Consider the following 18,650-nt stretch of genomic DNA (forward strand, 5'->3'; position numbering starts at 1 on the left):
TGGGCCTGATGTTAAATTAGCCTAATCTACTCATTGCTTCAATGAAACCTAAGGTTAGCTGGCTGCACCGTGGTTTGGTTTTGATCACATGACTTTGCATATGCTTTCACCATTTAAGAAAACAAAAGGCTCATCAAGACATTAGTTCTGTCAGCGGCGGCAACATCAACAAAATGGGTTGATACCCAATTGATACTGGGTCTCATAAAACCTTAATTGACTAACAAACTGACCCTGTTTAGGAAATGAATAAAATGAATAGAGCATATTATGGGTACATGGGGATGGGCCGGTATGAGATTCTGACGTTATGATAACCTTGGATAAAAATATCATGGTTTCACAGTATCACGGTATTGTAATTACTTCCCTAAAATATGTTCTTTTTAAATGTCTGTGTAACTTTTTTTCCCCTTTGAACACAATATATTTTATTATAAGCAACATTTTAAATATTTTGAAACAGTAGCTTTTGACCTGGAGGGTCCTTTTCTGCTGGATATACTGTTGCCCTAATATACAAAATAAAATAGTTGTGAAAAACATGTGAACCCCGTAGGAACGGTATAACAGCAAATGTTGGCAGTTTTAAACCTTGACTTTTCCAAACCATGGTAAACCTTGAAAACGGTTATCGTCCCATGCCTAAGGGCACATTTGGATTGAAACTCCTACTCATGTTTTACACTGTAAAAAATAAACCCGTAAAATTTATGACAAAAAAAACTGCAACTGTGGTTGGCAGTATTTTATAGCTAAAAATACGGTACAAACCGTAAACGTTCTAATTTTTACAGTAAACTACTGTTTTTCATTATTTTATAAATGTAATACGTCTGTATTTTGAATTACCAACATCTACACATCACATCATTTGTTACACAGATAGACACGTTAACACAGCCATATGCAGGTAGTGATGAGAAACTTACATAATGAACCATTGCTCATCACAAACAACTTTTACAAGTTGAAAAGTGTATCAATGTATAGAAGGTGCTCAGTGTCATTCACAGCTACTAAACACCAGTTTGGTAACACGCATGAAATTAAAGTCATGAAATAAACATTGTTTATCAGCATTAGATGTAAGATAAATCTCTAATGTACAGAACTGATGGGGAAACAACTAAAAAGATCCATAGTAATGTCAACAAAAAGCATAAAAAGTGATGTGCCATGCACGGAATTCTGGGAAAGTCAATTTACAGTTATTCGCTGTATATATATTAAGGAAACATACTGTTAACTAGGTTACGGATTTTTACTGTAGATTTTTACAGTTTTTTACCGTTGAAATCACGACCATTTTTTACAGTGTATATGTAGTCTATTTGTGATGAATTCTAGCACAACCTGACTAATGATAACTCATTTACAAAACTGAGAAAACAATGATTAATCATTTAATGTTTCTCTTGCGGCTGTGCATGCAGTCAGCTGCTAATAGGTAACGCAAAAACACATACAAATACTTTATACAACGAAATTAAAACCCAAATCCCGGACATTTTAGGAGATTCAGAAACTATGACCAGATGCATTTTGGTGCAAAAAGCGCATCTCTGTGGGTCTGCAGAGCACGTGAGATTGTCTGTGTGAGTGTTGACGGCCAGCAGTAGGAAACGTGCTGAGCGAGAGAATATTTTCCAGTGGCTAATCGAACGCGAAGGTTTGACTTTCTTGTGCAGATACAAAAAAGTGTAAAAGGATGATAACAATAGTATTACTCATGTGTCACCACCAAATATACTTGGGTGGCTGTTAGTATGCCAGAGCGGCCCGCCCAAGTAAAGTCTATGTGTGGAAAACAATGTATATATATATAACAGATTCCAACCATTAAATAAAACAATAGTCCAGAGAATTTATAAACAGAAGAATTAAAAAATTGAAATTGGTAAAAATTTTGCAGCTGGGAAAAAAAATGAATTTGGTGGGAAAAAAAAAAATTATATATATGCATTGGGCATATGATGGAGCAGATGTCTTCTTGGAAGGTTGATGCTATAATTCATCTATCTACTAAACAGACTTTTCATGAGAACATTTCTTTTAAGAAAAGCCCTGTAAAGGGAACCCAGGCCAATAAGTGAGACCTTGAGGGCTCTCAGTGGCCACCGCAGTGTTGTACAAAATGTTTACAACCCCTTCACACCCTGCACACACTCCACAGGTAGAATTTTCACTATCCAGATGCCCTGCCAGCCCCCACACAAACACACACAGGTGCTAAAAGGCCTCGGGGATAATGATGTCCTTCCTGAGTCTGACCTCCTTAGGAGCCATTGTATCTCGTAATAATACTAACTTTCAGGACAGCACTTTGCATACTCTAAAGGAAACCAAAGGGAAATTGTAGAGAACTTAACAAATGATTGTCTTCATTGGTTACTCTTGCATATATTTGACTTTTTTAAACATATATATGTTTCCCCTTTTATAAAATATATGTATTGTGCTTCAGATACTTATAGGTTGTTTCTTTTTGCAGAAACGCAAGCGCAGGGAAAAGGATGATGCCGATGCAGTCAGTTTGTGCAGCTTTGACTTCAAGGTAAGAAAAACAGATAAACAAAATGGGCAGATTGGGAACAACAGATATATCAAAACACACAAGAGAGCTTTTTAAATCACTCCCTGAAGTGAGTCTGTCCACACAGCATTCCTCAAAACAACATTTAAGGTCTCATTATAACATCAAGACTGATCAAAAAAGTTAAAGACGCCCCCACTCCTGCTTTCTGGCGTATTCGTCGGCAAAATCAAAGCCATTTTTTGCAAGTATTTTAGATGAAAATGTTTGTGCCAGAAATCAAAGTCTTTTAACCTTAAACATGAGGAAATTAATCTTAAATAATTATCTTACCACTGATAATCGAAAAGGTCATTTCTCCAAACACACAAACTTTCCATGATTGCTTGTGAGTAATTATTCTCATTTCAGCAAGGATTTAATTGAGACGCACAGCTTTGTAAACTAACTAATTCTGTAATTTGATGCCACGCTGATTTTGACTCATCTTTGGTTTATTTTTGGACTTTTCTCCATCTGATGGTTGACTTAAGGGGATAGTTCACCCAAATATGAAACTTCAGTCGTTATTTACTCAACATTACATGTTTCAAACCTTTAAGAGTTTCATAATTCTGCTAAACACAAAGGAAGGTGTTTTGAAGAGAGAGCTGAAAATTTGTAACCATTGACTTCCATGGTATTTGTTTTTCCTTCTATGGAAGTCAACGGTTATAGGTTTTCAGCTCTCTCATCAAAAGATTATTCTTTATGTTGAATACAATAAAGAAACAGAACAGAATAAAGGAAGAAAGTGGTTTGGAAACACTTGAGGGATGAGTAAACGGTGAGTAAATGATCATTTTTGCATGAACTATCTCTCCCTTTAAACACACATCCATAGCAACTGAATGTTTTTACAGTTTATCAAGAGGTTGTGCTGAGCACCGCCTATATTTTCTGTACTTTGACAGACGGGAGAACAATATAACTCAAATGACTTTCATCAGTCTTGCGCCTACGAGACGAGAAAGCTCTGATTCACCAAAGCATTTATGCCTTAAGGAATGGAAAAAAATATGGTCAAGATTACTCAATAATAACCAAATATATCAAAACAAAACGCCCAGAATTGATAGCAGTGAATCCTGCATGTGTATTTTTAGAAGTTAATAATCCGAGTAAGCATACACACACAGATGGATAGACACAGTTTGAGAAATCCTTCAATTCACATCTTTCAGTCACTTGTCCATTCTGACCCAGACTATTCTGAAGTGAAACTTGTTTTGCTTGAATGTGCTGTTAACACAAGATTCCAACTCCCTTCCCTAAAGCACATCCTCACATTTGGGGGAGGGGTGGGCTTCATACAGTCACCTGTCCTGATGGAAACTATTCTATTGCCCTCTGCACTGCCCTCGGGGCCTTTGTTCTGATGAAATCAAATCAACATCCTAAGATATCCTAAATAGGCTTTAGGTTCTGCTTAATGGAACTGACAAAATTTGCACAATCGAGCTGAGAAGTGTCATAATGTTGTGTTTAACAGGTCACCGTTCTTATTCATGACTAATTCTACTTGTGTAGCTAGAAGACTGACCAAATGTTTAGATCAGATTGCGATATTCCTGTTCAAGTATGAGAGTGTGTAAGAAAGAGGCTTGTTTGTGTGTGTGGGATGTGTCCTGACTGTGATGTATGTCTGGAAGGAGTTGTGTGTTATTTTAGTTACCTGCTCTGTTTGGTGGCAACCGTCTCTGTTGAGAATGAGTTGAGTCAATCAGAGTTAAATATGCTTGTGAAATGTCAGGATGTGTGCGATTTATTTATTTATTTATTTTAATCAATGTTTTTATATAGTTTTGGTAGCACAAATAAAGAAATATTAAGCAAATTATAGTGTCAAACACACTCAGAAAATTATTTTTGCCGCTTCTTTAAACTTCTTGTTTAAAATAAGCTGAATCAACACAATTGTTGAGGTTGTTTTAGGACAACTTAAATATTTTGTGTTCAATCCACTTAAATTTGTGAAAATAATTAAGTTAACTTAATTGATTTGTGTTGGGATGACATGAAGGAATTTTTTAATAATGAATTTAGTTTTTCCACTGTAGATGTCAAGCGGTTTTGGATAATGCTCACTGTGCCAAATACTTTTGTATTTAACTGCACGTCACATTCTATCTTAATATATTAAGGGTGAGGAAGTGATAAGTTTTGCATTTTAAGGTGAACTGTCCACCATCTTAAACAATCCCTCTCAGTTCCAGAAAACAATCGTTTGCAGATCCTCTGATTTTGTTCTTTGCTTTAAGAGGATGTCGCAAACAATTGTTTTCTGGAACTGAGAGGGATTGTTTAAGATGGTGGACAGTTCACCTTAAAATGCAAAACTTATCACTTCCTCACCCTCGTGTTGTTAAACATTCATTTTGTTCAAATGAGATGTTCTTAATGTAGTTCGTAATACAGTCCTCAAGGAAAAGGAGTCACTTAATACTGACTATTTCAAAGCAGATTAATTTTGTTAAGCTAGAGAGTAATAATCAATCATTACAACTTGCAATGAAGCAAAATCCTATACGGTAGCAAAGCTATCCGCTTTGTTCAGATCAGTGTTGATTTAGTTCACTTTATTTATTTAATAACTGTTCAGTTCAAAATCAATGTTAATATTGAATATTAAGTCTAAAAGACACCCCATATTTAAGCAAGCTAAAGCATTTCTAGGGGGTAAAAGAATCTAGATACACCTTAAATGTACTCTAAACGTGGCTCGTATGATTTGTGCACTATATTCCAAGTCATGTGAAACTTTTTTTTAGCTGCTTTACTCAAAATGTCTTATTTTTGTTGCATGAAAGAAAGTTTTACAGGTTTGGAACAGTCTTTTTAGAGTTTTAAGTAGGCCCCAGACAGTATCTGCTGACATGTTTTGCTATTTCTGCACAGAATGTTGTACAAAATCTACAGATGAATGCAAAATGATTTTGAGAGTATAAAAACCCAATGAAATAAAAAATTACTTTTTAATTTTGAAAGTTTACAGTGCAAATCCAACTAGAACCACTTGTTTGGTAAACAACGCAAGTCTCTCATGTAATATATAGACTAAAAGAATATTACACAAACTGTATTGTACACAAATCATTTAAACATTTAGATATTCAATAGCATTACTGAGAATCATATAAAACTGAATAAATATTTACACACGCGTACACAAGTAAATAAATAGACTCAATGATGGGCTCAAAGAAGAAAAAAAGAAAATTAATTATAATAATTATAATGAAATTCATAGTTTTCGCTGGAATATTGTGATAGATCATATTACCGAAGGAAAATCAGAAATAATCCAAACAGAATAAATGGATAAAGGTTTGGGATGTTGAGATGTCAAATGATGAGTGATTCCAGAGAAAAACAGTGTTCCTGTTGATGTACACCTACACTCTGACATCACATGTCTAAAGCTCACATCCAAGCATGGGCTTGTCTTGTAACGGCAACTTTGTTTTAGTGGATGAATACTTACGAGTATTCAGTTTCCTCCAACATATATGGAAGTGTTCTATAACATAGATGCTTTTACAATCCTTATCAAACACATCATGGATTATTAAGACACAAACAAACATCATTTATAATATGAACAGCCACCTGGACAGCAGTACCATTGAACTATCCACCAGGGGGCAGTGCTGTGATCTACTGCACTCTGTTTTGCTCACTGCCTCTTCAACAGAGGTTTATCAGATCAGAGCGTAGCAATGTAGCTCAGATTTCCCCCCGTCAGGCAAGCTCACACACGGCCCTCATGAAGTGAGTCACTCTTGTGCGTTTAACACTAAAGAGGAGTGCTGTGTTTTTGCTTCACACCCAGATGTCCAGCTGTCATGTGTGTCGAGGTGTTAGCCCGCAGGGGGTGCAGGCTAAGCTGTGCTCTCATGCAATATGGCTGCCACACCTCTCATCAAAACACACCGAGAACAGTATGAAAGTTTTCTCCCCAAGGATAAGTAATGGAGGAACCCTGCTATATCTACACTGAAATTCAAATTTCAACCACTTATATTCTTTTTGTATTATACATGAATATTATGTTGTGGTCACATGACCAAATAAATGGCTCCTAAATTATGAATATCTAATATACAGTAATTGTGGCTAAGATGGGTCACGGATTAGTTATGAAACTAGAGAATACCTTTTAAACTGATCATCACCTAATTAGTAATTAACGCTGACAAGTCCACTAAGCAGTGGAAGGTGTCCTGATACAAACACACACTAACGCATGTCCTGTTTCACACTCTTGTATTGACACAGGAGGGTTAGCATAGAGTCTGCACATCGTTCATCTCCATTTGCTTAGCATGCACTCCTGCCTTTTTCACACGTTTTAACACAAATCTTTAAAACACGCTGACACTTCATGATGGTCCATTTGCGCTGCAAAAGTTAATACCACTGCTGACAGTGTGGGAAGGCAGCAGTAAAAGATTTTGGTCTTTAGCTAATCATACCCCTAGGGTTTTTTGGTCACCCAAACATTAAGGTCAATGGCTGCACAGTTTTGTGTACGCTCAGAAAAAAACGGATTGAGAAGTGTCTTTTGTTAAGCAGGATTTGTTTATGGCGTGGTCTTGCTCAGTTTCTAGTTCGGACCACTGAAACTTTTTGTGACACATCAGACCTCCTCACACACCTCCAATACACAGACAACCACCAGTGCTCTGTGTGCATGTGACCCCCTCTGCCCTGATTGATATTGTAATTGATCACCCCCTCCCCTGCTGATGAGTGACTGATAACGACCCAGTTCTTCATTAGGCAGATCTCAAAGCAAATATGCCTGTACTTTTACACCCTTCATACAACTCAAAAGACAGACATAAAGCAATCCACATTGCAAACAGAAGCAGACTTGCTTTCACTCACCCTGAAGCTGGACTTTTTGCTTTTTATTTTATCTTAAAGACTTGTGCTGAAAATCTGAGAGTTCTGGTTGGTTCATGTGTTTTGAAAGCCACCAGTGCTTAGGATATAAATTGACATGATTTAAAGACCGAGTTTTAAAGATAAAAAGCATTTTCATGTCTTTTTACAAAATGTTTACAAGCTCTGTTTTATGTACAGCTCTCCAGCTTTGTTTTGCTACTATGTTTCTGATTTATTTGTATTAGTAGACAAAGTTTGGCTTTGTTGATAAGTGGTATCAGAGATAGTGAGGTTTTCTCAGACTTTGTCTGTTCAGAGATTTTTACATATTCCCTCCGCCCATCCTCTTCCCATTGGTGAGCTTACATTCTAGCTCCACCCTTTCAAAACTCTATATGAGCACTCCCTACCGCTCACATCCCTAGAACAAAGTTAGAGATTGTTAGAACACACACACACAGTGTGTTTAGAAGTTAGGAAGCTCCGCTCAGGCGGACAATCACGAGTTGGGGGGACGTTGAGGTTTTGAGTCCCGTTATGTTACATCACGCTTTTATTTAAGAACCACTTGTGGATTATTATCAACCCTTGGAAATAACAGAAACCAGTCAGTGGATTTTACTGAAAGAAATGGTGGCTTACGATGAACCTTGTGTGGTACCTATCAAACGGACTTTACAAAAGATAGACTACCAGAACCAGGCGTACAAAGAACTAGAGGTGAGATCCAAAGGCTATTTATCACAAATTCTGGCTTGTTTCTTTTGGTTCTTTGTTTTGCATGTTTGAGTTTCTTCTATTTCTTTATCAAGCAGTTCCACACCTTGTCCTTTTCTTATCTCATACACACACTGCCCTTTAAAGCAGTAAGAACCACAGGTGTGTTTCTCAAGGGTGTGAATGTAGGTGAAACTTAACTAAGTCTTTGAGCAAATCAGCCAGGATAAAGGTCTTACCTTATGTAGTCATTGAATTACTGGGTTATGCTTTAACCATTTTTGAAAATGTCTCACCCATTGCGGGGGTTAACAGCACCTATACTGGAAGTGTTAAAGTTGTTTGTTTGGGCAGAATATCTGAACCTATAATAATGGTTTGAGGAACTCCTTGGGGCTTTTCTGAAGGTTTGAGAGCATGCAGAGATGAAGAGCATTCCAGGTGTCTGAAAGCAGTCACAGCCATAGCCCAGGTGTGCTAGAGCCCAGTTGAGCATTTAAAATGCAGGGAACGAAAAGAAAAAGGCTTTAATCTTACTTCCCTTCAGTAGGTTGCTATTCCTATTTGTGATTTTTACTCTAAATCGGAAGTGGACACAGAAAGGGTTTAATTGTCAGTAAGGCTAAAGCAGAAGTAGCAATTTATGAATGAATCAGGAGATTTTAAGGAAGTTGTGGCTCAAGGCTGAGGCACATTGCTTTGGGAAAAACTGTTCACTTGGTTCCCTTAATTTTTATATAAATTTTAATTGCCACGCAATAGTATGTATGGCTTGCCATTAATATTTTTAATTTCAATATTCCTGTCAGTCACAGATTTTGAGAAAAGAGCATAAACAATACCACATACTGCTATTCTTTTTATTTAAACATGATAATGACTAAAGACAAACTGTACTTCAAAAAGAAAGACAATTTTGTGACAAAGTTTAGCCAAGCAAACAAACAGACATTGTTACACAGCAATAGTCTAAACTTTAGTTCCTGTGGGGGAGGCATCCCCCTGCTAAGTTATCTCAATCTGACTCTCCCAGGGGGTCCCTAAGAGTTAACAAAACTAGAAATAGCCACAATCTATCAGTCTGTCTGGCTTTATGTTTCTCTTTCCACTGGATAATCTGTCATGTTTAAAGAAAGCAAAAACAGGAGTGTGTTATTCCAGGTTTCCCTAAACAGCAGTGGGCAGCAGCAATACAGTAATTATTTGAATGGAGTCACTGATGGTTCACACAGGTAGTGCTTGAATTTAGTTTTGGGTCTGATTGCTTCCTCTGTGGTCAGTCTCTTCATTCTCTTATGTTTGTGGCCACCAGTGAAGAAGGTTCAGATGTGGTCTTCATGTTTACTTGCATGATATAACAGGGAAGGATCAGACAGGGGAAACTGGGTGGCCAAGTCCAGCTAGGCATGGACCACAGTTGCTACTTAAGCCATAGATCAGCTCAGCAACTGTCTGTCAGCTAATGAAATGGTTCCTTGGTTTTACTCTGCCAAGATGAGAACAACACAGCCTTTTTAATAAAATTTCAGCACATGGAAAACCATTCAGTGGTGAAAAATCTATTGAAATGTGCATTTTAAGAGGTGCAAGTATATAGTGCTTTATGTTCCAGCTGCTTAAATGATGCAACCTGCTTTTGTCAACAAAGCTTGCATTGATCCTGCAATGGTAGTAGTTTTTCAGTTAGATCTCTAGAGAGTGCATGATCAAGGTCTCAGATCTGCTTTGCTTTGATCCCCCCCCCCCCCCCCCCCCCCCCCCCTCAGGTCTGTTGAGGTTGGCTGGAGGCCCAGTCATTATGGATTTTGGGTTTGAAAATGCTCACCTCCCCCCATCCAAGGGGTTCAGGTGCGTCTGTATCTCTCACGCGAGGCCTACGGGGCCTGCCTCAACATGAAGTCATAAACAGCACTTAATAGAAGAAAGGAAAGAGAAGAGGAAGATAAAGGGGGTAGAGTGCTCCTTGTTTACAAGGCCCGATCTGCAACTCACGGTGGTGGTCCATCTGACCCACATAAATATACACAAGCAATGGCTCTCAAACTTCCCACTGGGAAAGCAAATTATTCTGTAAAGAGAACAACAGCTCTGATTAGGAGGCCTGTTTGCTAAAGTTAGGCTGTGATATTGAGTGTGTGTGGGTCATCAGTGTGGGACAGCTGACTGGAGTCTCCTAAATTCCAGAAATGCCTTTTGAACTGTGAGTCCTCCAGGGTTGTGGTCAGAAAGGGTCTTAGTATTTGTATACATTGTATACATTTAAATGTACACACACACACACATATATGTGTGTGTGACTGGCTTACAGCTGTTAACTCCATAGAACAGAGCATCCGCCTAGCTGTCTGTCACCCAGGAAACACCAATTGACCTGACCTCCAGTTGACCCCTTCACACCCGCACCAGTGGAGAGTGTATCCTGTGACTCACATGTTTGAAAGACAGCAGCTTGTGGAGTATTCTTAACATTAGCCTTCTTGTGTTGGCAGTTGGCAGTTAGTAAAACACTAAGGGATTGCTTGTGGTCAGAGGGGGGTGATTAAGTTTTAATGTTTATCTTTATCCATTTGTCTCATAGGAACCCTGTACTAAGCGTGTGCGGCCTCTTGGCCGAGTGACCTCGCTGGCGAACCTCATCTCTCCCGTGAAGAATGGGGCCGTCCGACGCTTCGGCCAGACCCTCCAGGCCTCATTCCGGGGTGACGGGCGGTCTCCGGGCGTGCCCCAGCAGAAGCCATGCAGTAAGGCTGCGGCTCCCACACCACCGAAGCGCCGGAACAGCACGCTCTGGTCAGAGACCCTAGACGTCCACCAGAAAGGAACGTTTTCCACCAAAGAGATTAAGAGACAAGAGGTGAGTACAGCCGGAGCAACAGAATCCAGACAGCACTGAAAAACCTAGACTATTAAATCCACTCTCCGTCCTCTGCCAGACGCTACTGAATCAGGCCTGTGTGACTTATTAAACCCAAAGGGCCTGGGGCTTGGAAAGCGCCCTGTTCCTCCTCTCTGTTTTTATTCTCTCTCACACTACCTCTCTCGTCTGGCCTTGTTTTTTTGGCGTGTGCTTTTGGCACACGGTTGAATCGAGCTGAAAATGTCCGGCTAAATTCTGGCATCTCAGAATCAGACATCCAGTGCTAACACAGACTGGCTGATCTGACGCACTAAGCCCCTACCTCTCATTCATAACTTCAGCTAGTAATGAGACATTTCAGCAAACTGTGAGCCCCTCAAACATTTCCCACCAAAGAGAGAAACAGACTGAATCTCAGAGCCTTGACAAAAAAATCCAAACAGTTTTCTTGGTTATGAATGTGACCATTTGTTTTCTGTCTCTACAGGCAATTTTTGAGTTGTCTCGAGGAGAACAGGACCTGATTGAAGACCTGAAGTTAGCCCGAAAGGTTTGTACATTCTTTTTTTTTGTTAGAACATTCAAAGCAAACAGGCTTAAGTTCTTGGCTGCACTTTTAGAGTTAGACTCTTTAGCCTTCTTTCTTCCTCCATTTATAGCCAAAAGTTTCTCGCTGTAAAATTAGAAGCTGTACTTATTATTTTTATCATTTTGTGTGTCCAGGCGTACCATGACCCAATGCTGAAACTTTCTATTATGTCTGAAGAGGAGTTAACAGCCATTTTTGGAGATTTGGATGCTTACATTCCTCTTCATGAAGGTGAATAACCTACCATATTTACATGACTTTATTACTGTGTAAGATGACAAGAAGTGTTAACTTACTTATTTCACCCTATCAGATCTTCTTGCTCAACTGGCAAAGGCCACAGGTACGGATGGTACGGTGAGACAGATCGGCAAGATTGTTGTTGACTGGGTAAGCATCTTTTAGTTGTTCATTATTATGAGGCAAATTAATTGTGGGTCATTCTGAGTGTTAAAACTCTCACTTTTCACCACAGCTGCCAAGGTTAAATGCATACAGAGCATACTGTAGCAACCAACTAGCTGCCAAAGCCCTGCTCGACCAGAAGAAACAGGACCCAAGAGTTCAGGACTTCCTGCAGCGCTGCCTTGAGTCACCTTTCAGCAGGAAACTAGACTTGTGGAGCTTCCTGGATATCCCTCGTTCACGTTTGGTCAAATACCCCCTTCTTCTGAAAGAGATTTTAAGACACACACCACCAGATCACCCAGACAAAGGAAGTCTTGAGCAAGCGGTAAGAGCGAGCACGCATCTAACAACTGTAGGCCCTCAGATACAGTCGTTTTGGTGACATTTGGTTTTAATCTTGTCTTTGTTTTTTTTGTCTCCAGATAAGCGTCATTCAAGCAGTGCTGGCTGACATAAACATGAAGAAAGGGGAGTCAGAATGTCAATACTATATCGATAAGCTAGAGTATTTGGAAGACAAGCAGAAAGACCCACACATCGAGCAGTGCAAGAGCTTGCTTTGCCATGGGGAACTTCGCAACAAAAGTGGCACGGTGAGTTTAACATTCATCACAGTCTAAACCGCTGGAGGCAAATCAGTCTTTTATTTTTGGGAATTAAAACCTAAAGCCACCATATTCCAAATAAGGCTATCAAATGGATTGAATTGGCTTCCTTTGTCTCTCAAACACATGACACAATAACAGTGGAATCTTTGAAAGTGCCAGGAGAGAAAACTGTTCAAATCAGTCTAATGTTCGAAGAACATGTCAATAACCTGTCCTCTCTTCTGCCTCTTTAGAAACTGCACGTATTTCTGTTCACGGAGGTTCTGGTCTTGACACGGCCTGTGACGCGGAATGACCGCCATTGCTTCCAGGTGTACCGTCAGCCAATCCCGGTGCAGGATCTTGTATTGGAAGACCTGCAGGATGGAGACGTCCGCATGGGAGGATCATTCAGAGGAGCCTTTAGTAACGCTGATAAAGGTAAGTTGACACCTCTAAGTATTGTGTGAATCACATTCTTTACTTTTTGTTGTTTCCTTTGGCTCAACGGAATCCTTTTTTCTCCCTATAGCCAAAAACATTTTCCGGGTGCGCTTTCAGGATGCATCTCAGGGACAGTCACACACACTGCAGGTCAACGATGTCTTCCACAAGCAACAGTGGCTCAACTGCCTCCGCAATGCCATGTCCACCCAGAAGGATTTGACACTCTCTGAGAATGAGTCCTTGACCACCCCAACCACCGACTCTTCTTCTGTCTCCACTGTCATCCAAATGGATGAAATGGATGAGAACTGTCCACGGGCCGCAGCCTCCGCCCCTTCCTCCCCCAGCTCTGAGGAGCCCCCCAGTCCTACACCATCTGCCACCTCCACCCTCTCCTCATCCTCATCATCGTCTTCAATATCCGCCCCCTTTGCCCCCCGCAAATCCAAAAAGGACAAGCGTTCGCTCTGCCCATTGGGCAAGAGGAAGGAGACCATGGTGTAGATGGAGTGGCACCATGTGGAGGACTTGTATTTATGTGTGTGTATGGTTTTTACAGCAGTGTTTCTGTGTTACTGTCCACAATGGCAGCTATTACTACCAAATCCCTCCCCCCCAACAAACCCTCCTTGGTCCACATGGGCCGCACCAGTACCAGAAAGACAGTATTTGTGAGGCGACTGTGTGGATCTCAAGGGATTGAAGATTGAAGACGCATCCCAATCACTATGAAACACTTTGTTTTGTGTGAAAGCGCAAGATCACACAACTTGTCTTGTTTACTGTTAGTTTGGTCGATTTATTTTATTAATAATGATTTTTCTTTTTGTAATTAAAGTTTATCTTTTTTTAAACTTCTCAATAAGATATTTACTGTAGCTCTTTTTGTTTTTATTAAAAGCACTGTGTTTAGCTTTTAGAAGGGAATACCACCCACTGAGAGGGGAAAAAATAGACGAAATATCCAAAGCAATGAAAATTACTGAATCAAAGCTCTACAGGAAGACAAGTCTTACAAGTACATTCCCATTAAACATTTTTTTTAATCAGCTCCATTTTATATTTAAATCAGAAGGTATAGTTTTTATCAAAACAAATGCTGTCATATGCTTTATAAATTTCCAATTGGAAAATTTGCTCTTTTGTTTATACAAAAAACCCAAAATCTGAGCCATATTTGTTTTCCACCCCCTTAAAATGATGGATGACTTTCAATGTAGCATCTTGCATGGAGCTTTACTTGTTGAGTCCTGCCTGTATTATCATGAGGGCCCAGTGCATGTACATGCCTGTCGAAGCAGAAAGTTGATGTAAAGTGGACTGTCGTGTAAAAAGTTGAATGAGGGCTAGAGAAATGTTGAGTTGAGATTTAGAAGGAAGCTTTGAATAGAGTTGGAAATGACTAGATGGACTTGATGATTGACGCTACTTGATATTAGCAACCATCCATGGATTTTGGTTTGCTGTTATTTTTCATTTCGTAGTGTCTTCATGAAGTAGGAACGTTTGAAACACTGGTTTAAAAGCCACGATGTTGTTTTGAGAAGGAAGATGAAAAGTATGTTTAGGAGAATGAACTGTTAAAGAAGGTTAAAGTATGTTATGACCACTTCAAAAAAATGTCTGTAAAAGTTTGTAACCGAGTGGAATAGATGTAAATTATTCAGAAGGACTGCGGTGTACTGTTTGTACAGTATGTGGTGTAAAAATCAACTATTAAAAGAACAATAAAGGTCTGTGTAAGATTTGCATCTGACAACTGAGTTCTTTCTTTTTTCTCTTGATGCGAGTTCCTCCACTGCACTACAAACCTAAAAGATTTTCCGAGACCTTATGAAACCTATAACACATGCCGATGTGATTATGAGAAAGAGCTTGATCTTGAAATTGTTTCCATAAATTCCAGATAGACAGACACTCAATAAACATACAGACACAGAATCACCCACACGCAGGTTAATTAGTTAAACTACTTCTGTGTTTTTCTCCGTTCACAATGAATCACTCTAAAGTTTTTTAAACAAATCCGCCGGTGTGGGCGACATGCCCAAGTCATCTTCCATTTTTAGCAATTGGATGATTTTCATACTCTGAATCTGTGTCTTATCCAGCTCTACTGCCCTAACCCCCCTCTCCATTTGATCTAGAACTTGGCAGCCGCATAAAGAAAATAAGCCTGTATTAAACAAATACCTTCATTTATCTCCTTGAACCCCCTTCACTGATGGTATTTGCCTCTGGTAATCTCTTTAGTGGGAGGCCCAAAACAAATGGGCTGTCAGGAGTCACTTAGCACGTCCGTTGATTCGCTTTGGAGTTTGGCTTCGAGTAACACACGATCACTTTGTTTGTCTGACGATCAATCCTAGAGTTTTGTATATGAACACTGACGATGCTTCCCAAGAATGCGATCGGTTCTTGTTTAAAGCTAATCTCAACCAACGAGTTCACAGCATGGATTGATTTTATGTGCATTAAGTCATTTGGCACTTGGATAATCAAAATGGCTTTTCTACGCTTTGGCAAGTCGGCTTTTTAGGAGGTTCAGGTTTTATGGAGGTATTGCCTCATGTCTGCCTTTTAGGGATAACGGAATTCGTTCATTTTGCCCAGGGAGGCTGCCCGCTGTTGCCGATTTACTTTAAAGGAGCACTCAAAACTTGGAAATATGCTCATTTTACAACATCCCTGGAGTTAAACAGTTGAGTTCTACTATTTTTTTATCTATTCAGCCAATCTCTGGGTCAGGCGAGAGCACTTTTAGCTTAGCTTAGCATAAAGTTTCATTGTGTACTAAGGCCGACAAAAAATGGTAAGTTGATCATTACGCCGGAATGAGAGTTTAGTTCCTAGCCATATCCAGCTAAAAAATAGCAAATTATCCTTTCCCCTTGGTCTCAGTACACAATATAACTACATGAGCTTTATATAGGTTGTTTTCACATGATGTCATTGATGATGTCACATGATGTCATTTTTTTGAGGGAGATGCTAATAGTCTAATTCAGGGTTACTCAGTCCTAGAGGTCTGGTGTCCTGCAGATTTTAGCTCCAACTTGCCTCAACACACCTGCAAGGATGTTTCCAGAAAGCCTAGTAAGAGCTTGATTAGCTAGTTCAGGTGCGTCTGATTGAGATTGGAACTTTGCAGTACACTGGCCCTCCAGGCCTGAATTTGGGCACCTTGATCTAATCCAATTCAATGATTTATGCTACGCTAAAATGGTAAAACTCATCTGTTTAACTCTAGGGGGGTTGTAAAGTGAGCCTATTTCCAAAAAATGCTTAATAAACTTTAATAATAGTAGACGTATAACCTCTCCAGGGTCAGCAAATGGTCGCAGGCATTTACAAGCATTTGGGTTATCATAAAGAGTTTCCTCTTGTCGCTCTTGACATTGTTCCTCACGTTACAGCATTTATTGAGTCTACTGGGAGGAAGTCAAACAAACAGATGATGGTCAGTTTACAACTGCCAACAGACAAAACATTTACCAGTAACTGAGCGCATTCAGAGGGGGGTTCGGGAGATGATGGCCTTTCCATAGAACTATTCCAAATTTAACAACACTTCGGTCTAATTTTGTGCTAAAACAATCTGGCAACAAATGCCTTGAAGAGGCTGCGTGTTGTCTAAACAGCCACTTGAACAGTCGCTGAATTAGCACCTACCCCCTTGAGTGTCTAAACAAGCGTAAGCACTCTTGGCTCCACAGTAAATCATTACGGTTACATAAGCGAGTGTGTCTTCTCTGTGTGGCTCCTACATGATTGGGGTTATGTAACATTTGACAAAGACTAACACAGATTTAATCTTGTAATAAAAACCTTATAGGTCAACGTTCTCATGTTGTTATAAGTAATGATGGATCGACACAAACTTTGGGTGTAATCGTTGGTTTAGATTAGCCTTCATCCATACTGGGAATTGCAGTTTTATGGAGATGACGAAGGGTCATCTGATCATGCATGAAAAACTGAAAATGAGGATTATTAAAGGATTAGTTTGAAACCAAAAATAAAATTACTCACATTATGTCATACTGTTACAATTCTGTTAGACTTTCATTTGTCAATAGCCATGTTTTCCCTCCAAAGATGCAAATTAGGTCCTGTTTACACTAATACGTTTTAGCTTTAAAATGTCGTTTTAGAACGAAAAAGATCCACGTCCACACTGGCGTTTCATCCAGCAGAAATGATTTCTGTCCACACTACACCACTGAAAATGCACATCACGTAACCACACACACACTCTGGCATGCCCTGCAGCGCATGCGTATGTCTGAGCTCCAGGCAGTCAGCGGGTGCTTTGAGAGCGTGTGTGAACGCGAGGTACAGTCCGTCCTGTCAAACGCACATCACATGACAGCAACAGCTACTCAAACACCTACCAAACTTGTAAACAAGTCAATCTCATTTTGGAGGAAATTCACAATCAAGACCAAGTCAAGAATTAATTCTGACGATTAGTGCGATCTGACGAAGCATTATTCAGAGGATGATCATGTCTAGAATGGCCATAAATGAAGTTGGTGTCGTGATCTCGTTTCTTTCGAGTAAACGTTTATTGGTGATTCCAAATGTAATGTAATCGTAAGCTTGGCTAACAGTTTTTGATGGTTTTTTTTATGTGAATTTGATGTTTCCCCATTTAGACAGAATGCCTGAGCATACAGCCTGAGAGGTTTTTCAAAGATGGCCGCCGGGTGAAATGACTTGCCTTAAAGGGTCTTTGACTTTACTACAGCATAGTTCAAAAACCTATTGTATTTACTATAAATTACTATTTTCTCATGTGGCATCAATAATCATCCATGAACATGTTCCATTTGGAAGGGTTCATCCCTCTGCCCTAATGCCTTTGAAACAGTGACTCTGAAGGGTAATCTAATAATAATTAGGGCAAAGAGATGAGTCCATCCAAATGTAATGTACTGTTTATCCCTTCTTGAACTTTAACAATCTCTCACTTCCGCCAATACAGATTTTTTTGATTTTAATGACATCACTCTGCACTTCAATTTCTCATCAAATATTCTGTCCAATCCAAAGCTGTGTCTCGTTTCAGAGACTTCAAAGCTGAGTCCTTGAAGTCCACACAGGCCGAACTGAGCATTTTGAAATGAGATGATCTAGTCTACAGAGGACAGGTCTTGTCACAAGGGAACCATACAAGCTGCCATTAATAAGCGGTAATAAAATTTATAATGACTTTTTTTTGTGATTTTAGAACTTCTTTTAAGCGATCTGAAGGCAAAGAAGCAAGATTTACAGAAGCTAGAAATATATTTCCTTTGATTCAAACATGTACACATAAAAGTGTAAACTGCATATTAAATCTTTTTTTAGTAAGACATATCATACTTTTTTGTTTTTAACATACGTTTAGATATCCAAGTAAAATAAACCAAATTCATACATTTAATCAGGAGTTGTCTTTTAAAAACGTCCAAAACACAACGAATCTTGGGACGTTCGAGGCTGCAAAGGATCCACCGGTTGTATTCTTCATTACCTGGAAAACGAAGCAGGCATTTTGAGCCTGCATTTATAGGAGCCTTCAAATTTTTTAAAAAT

General features: G+C 39.4%; 1 protein-coding gene across 2 annotated transcripts in view; it reads left to right on the forward strand.

Annotated features, from left to right (window-relative positions):
• net1 (neuroepithelial cell transforming 1) overlaps positions 1-14,829 on the forward strand; it is a 30,830-nt gene extending 16,001 nt beyond the window's left edge. The window contains exons 3-11 of one of the 2 annotated variants that reach the window (XM_056455870.1): positions 2,495-2,557; positions 10,761-11,036; positions 11,527-11,589; positions 11,763-11,859; positions 11,942-12,018; positions 12,104-12,361; positions 12,459-12,629; positions 12,878-13,064; positions 13,156-14,829. In XM_056455870.1, the coding sequence (XP_056311845.1) occupies positions 2,495-2,557; positions 10,761-11,036; positions 11,527-11,589; positions 11,763-11,859; positions 11,942-12,018; positions 12,104-12,361; positions 12,459-12,629; positions 12,878-13,064; positions 13,156-13,574 (1,611 nt within the window). In that variant the 3' untranslated portion in view covers positions 13,575-14,829. Of the gene's footprint in view, positions 1-2,494; positions 2,558-7,902; positions 8,186-10,760; positions 11,037-11,526; positions 11,590-11,762; positions 11,860-11,941; positions 12,019-12,103; positions 12,362-12,458; positions 12,630-12,877; positions 13,065-13,155 lie in introns of those variants that run through there. The other variant, XM_056455871.1, reaches the window with a different exon arrangement.
• The last annotated feature ends 3,821 nt before the right edge of the window (positions 14,830-18,650 follow it).

Source organism: Danio aesculapii, chromosome 4, assembly GCF_903798145.1.
Source record: "Danio aesculapii chromosome 4, fDanAes4.1, whole genome shotgun sequence".
NCBI lineage: Eukaryota > Metazoa > Chordata > Actinopteri > Cypriniformes > Danionidae > Danio > Danio aesculapii.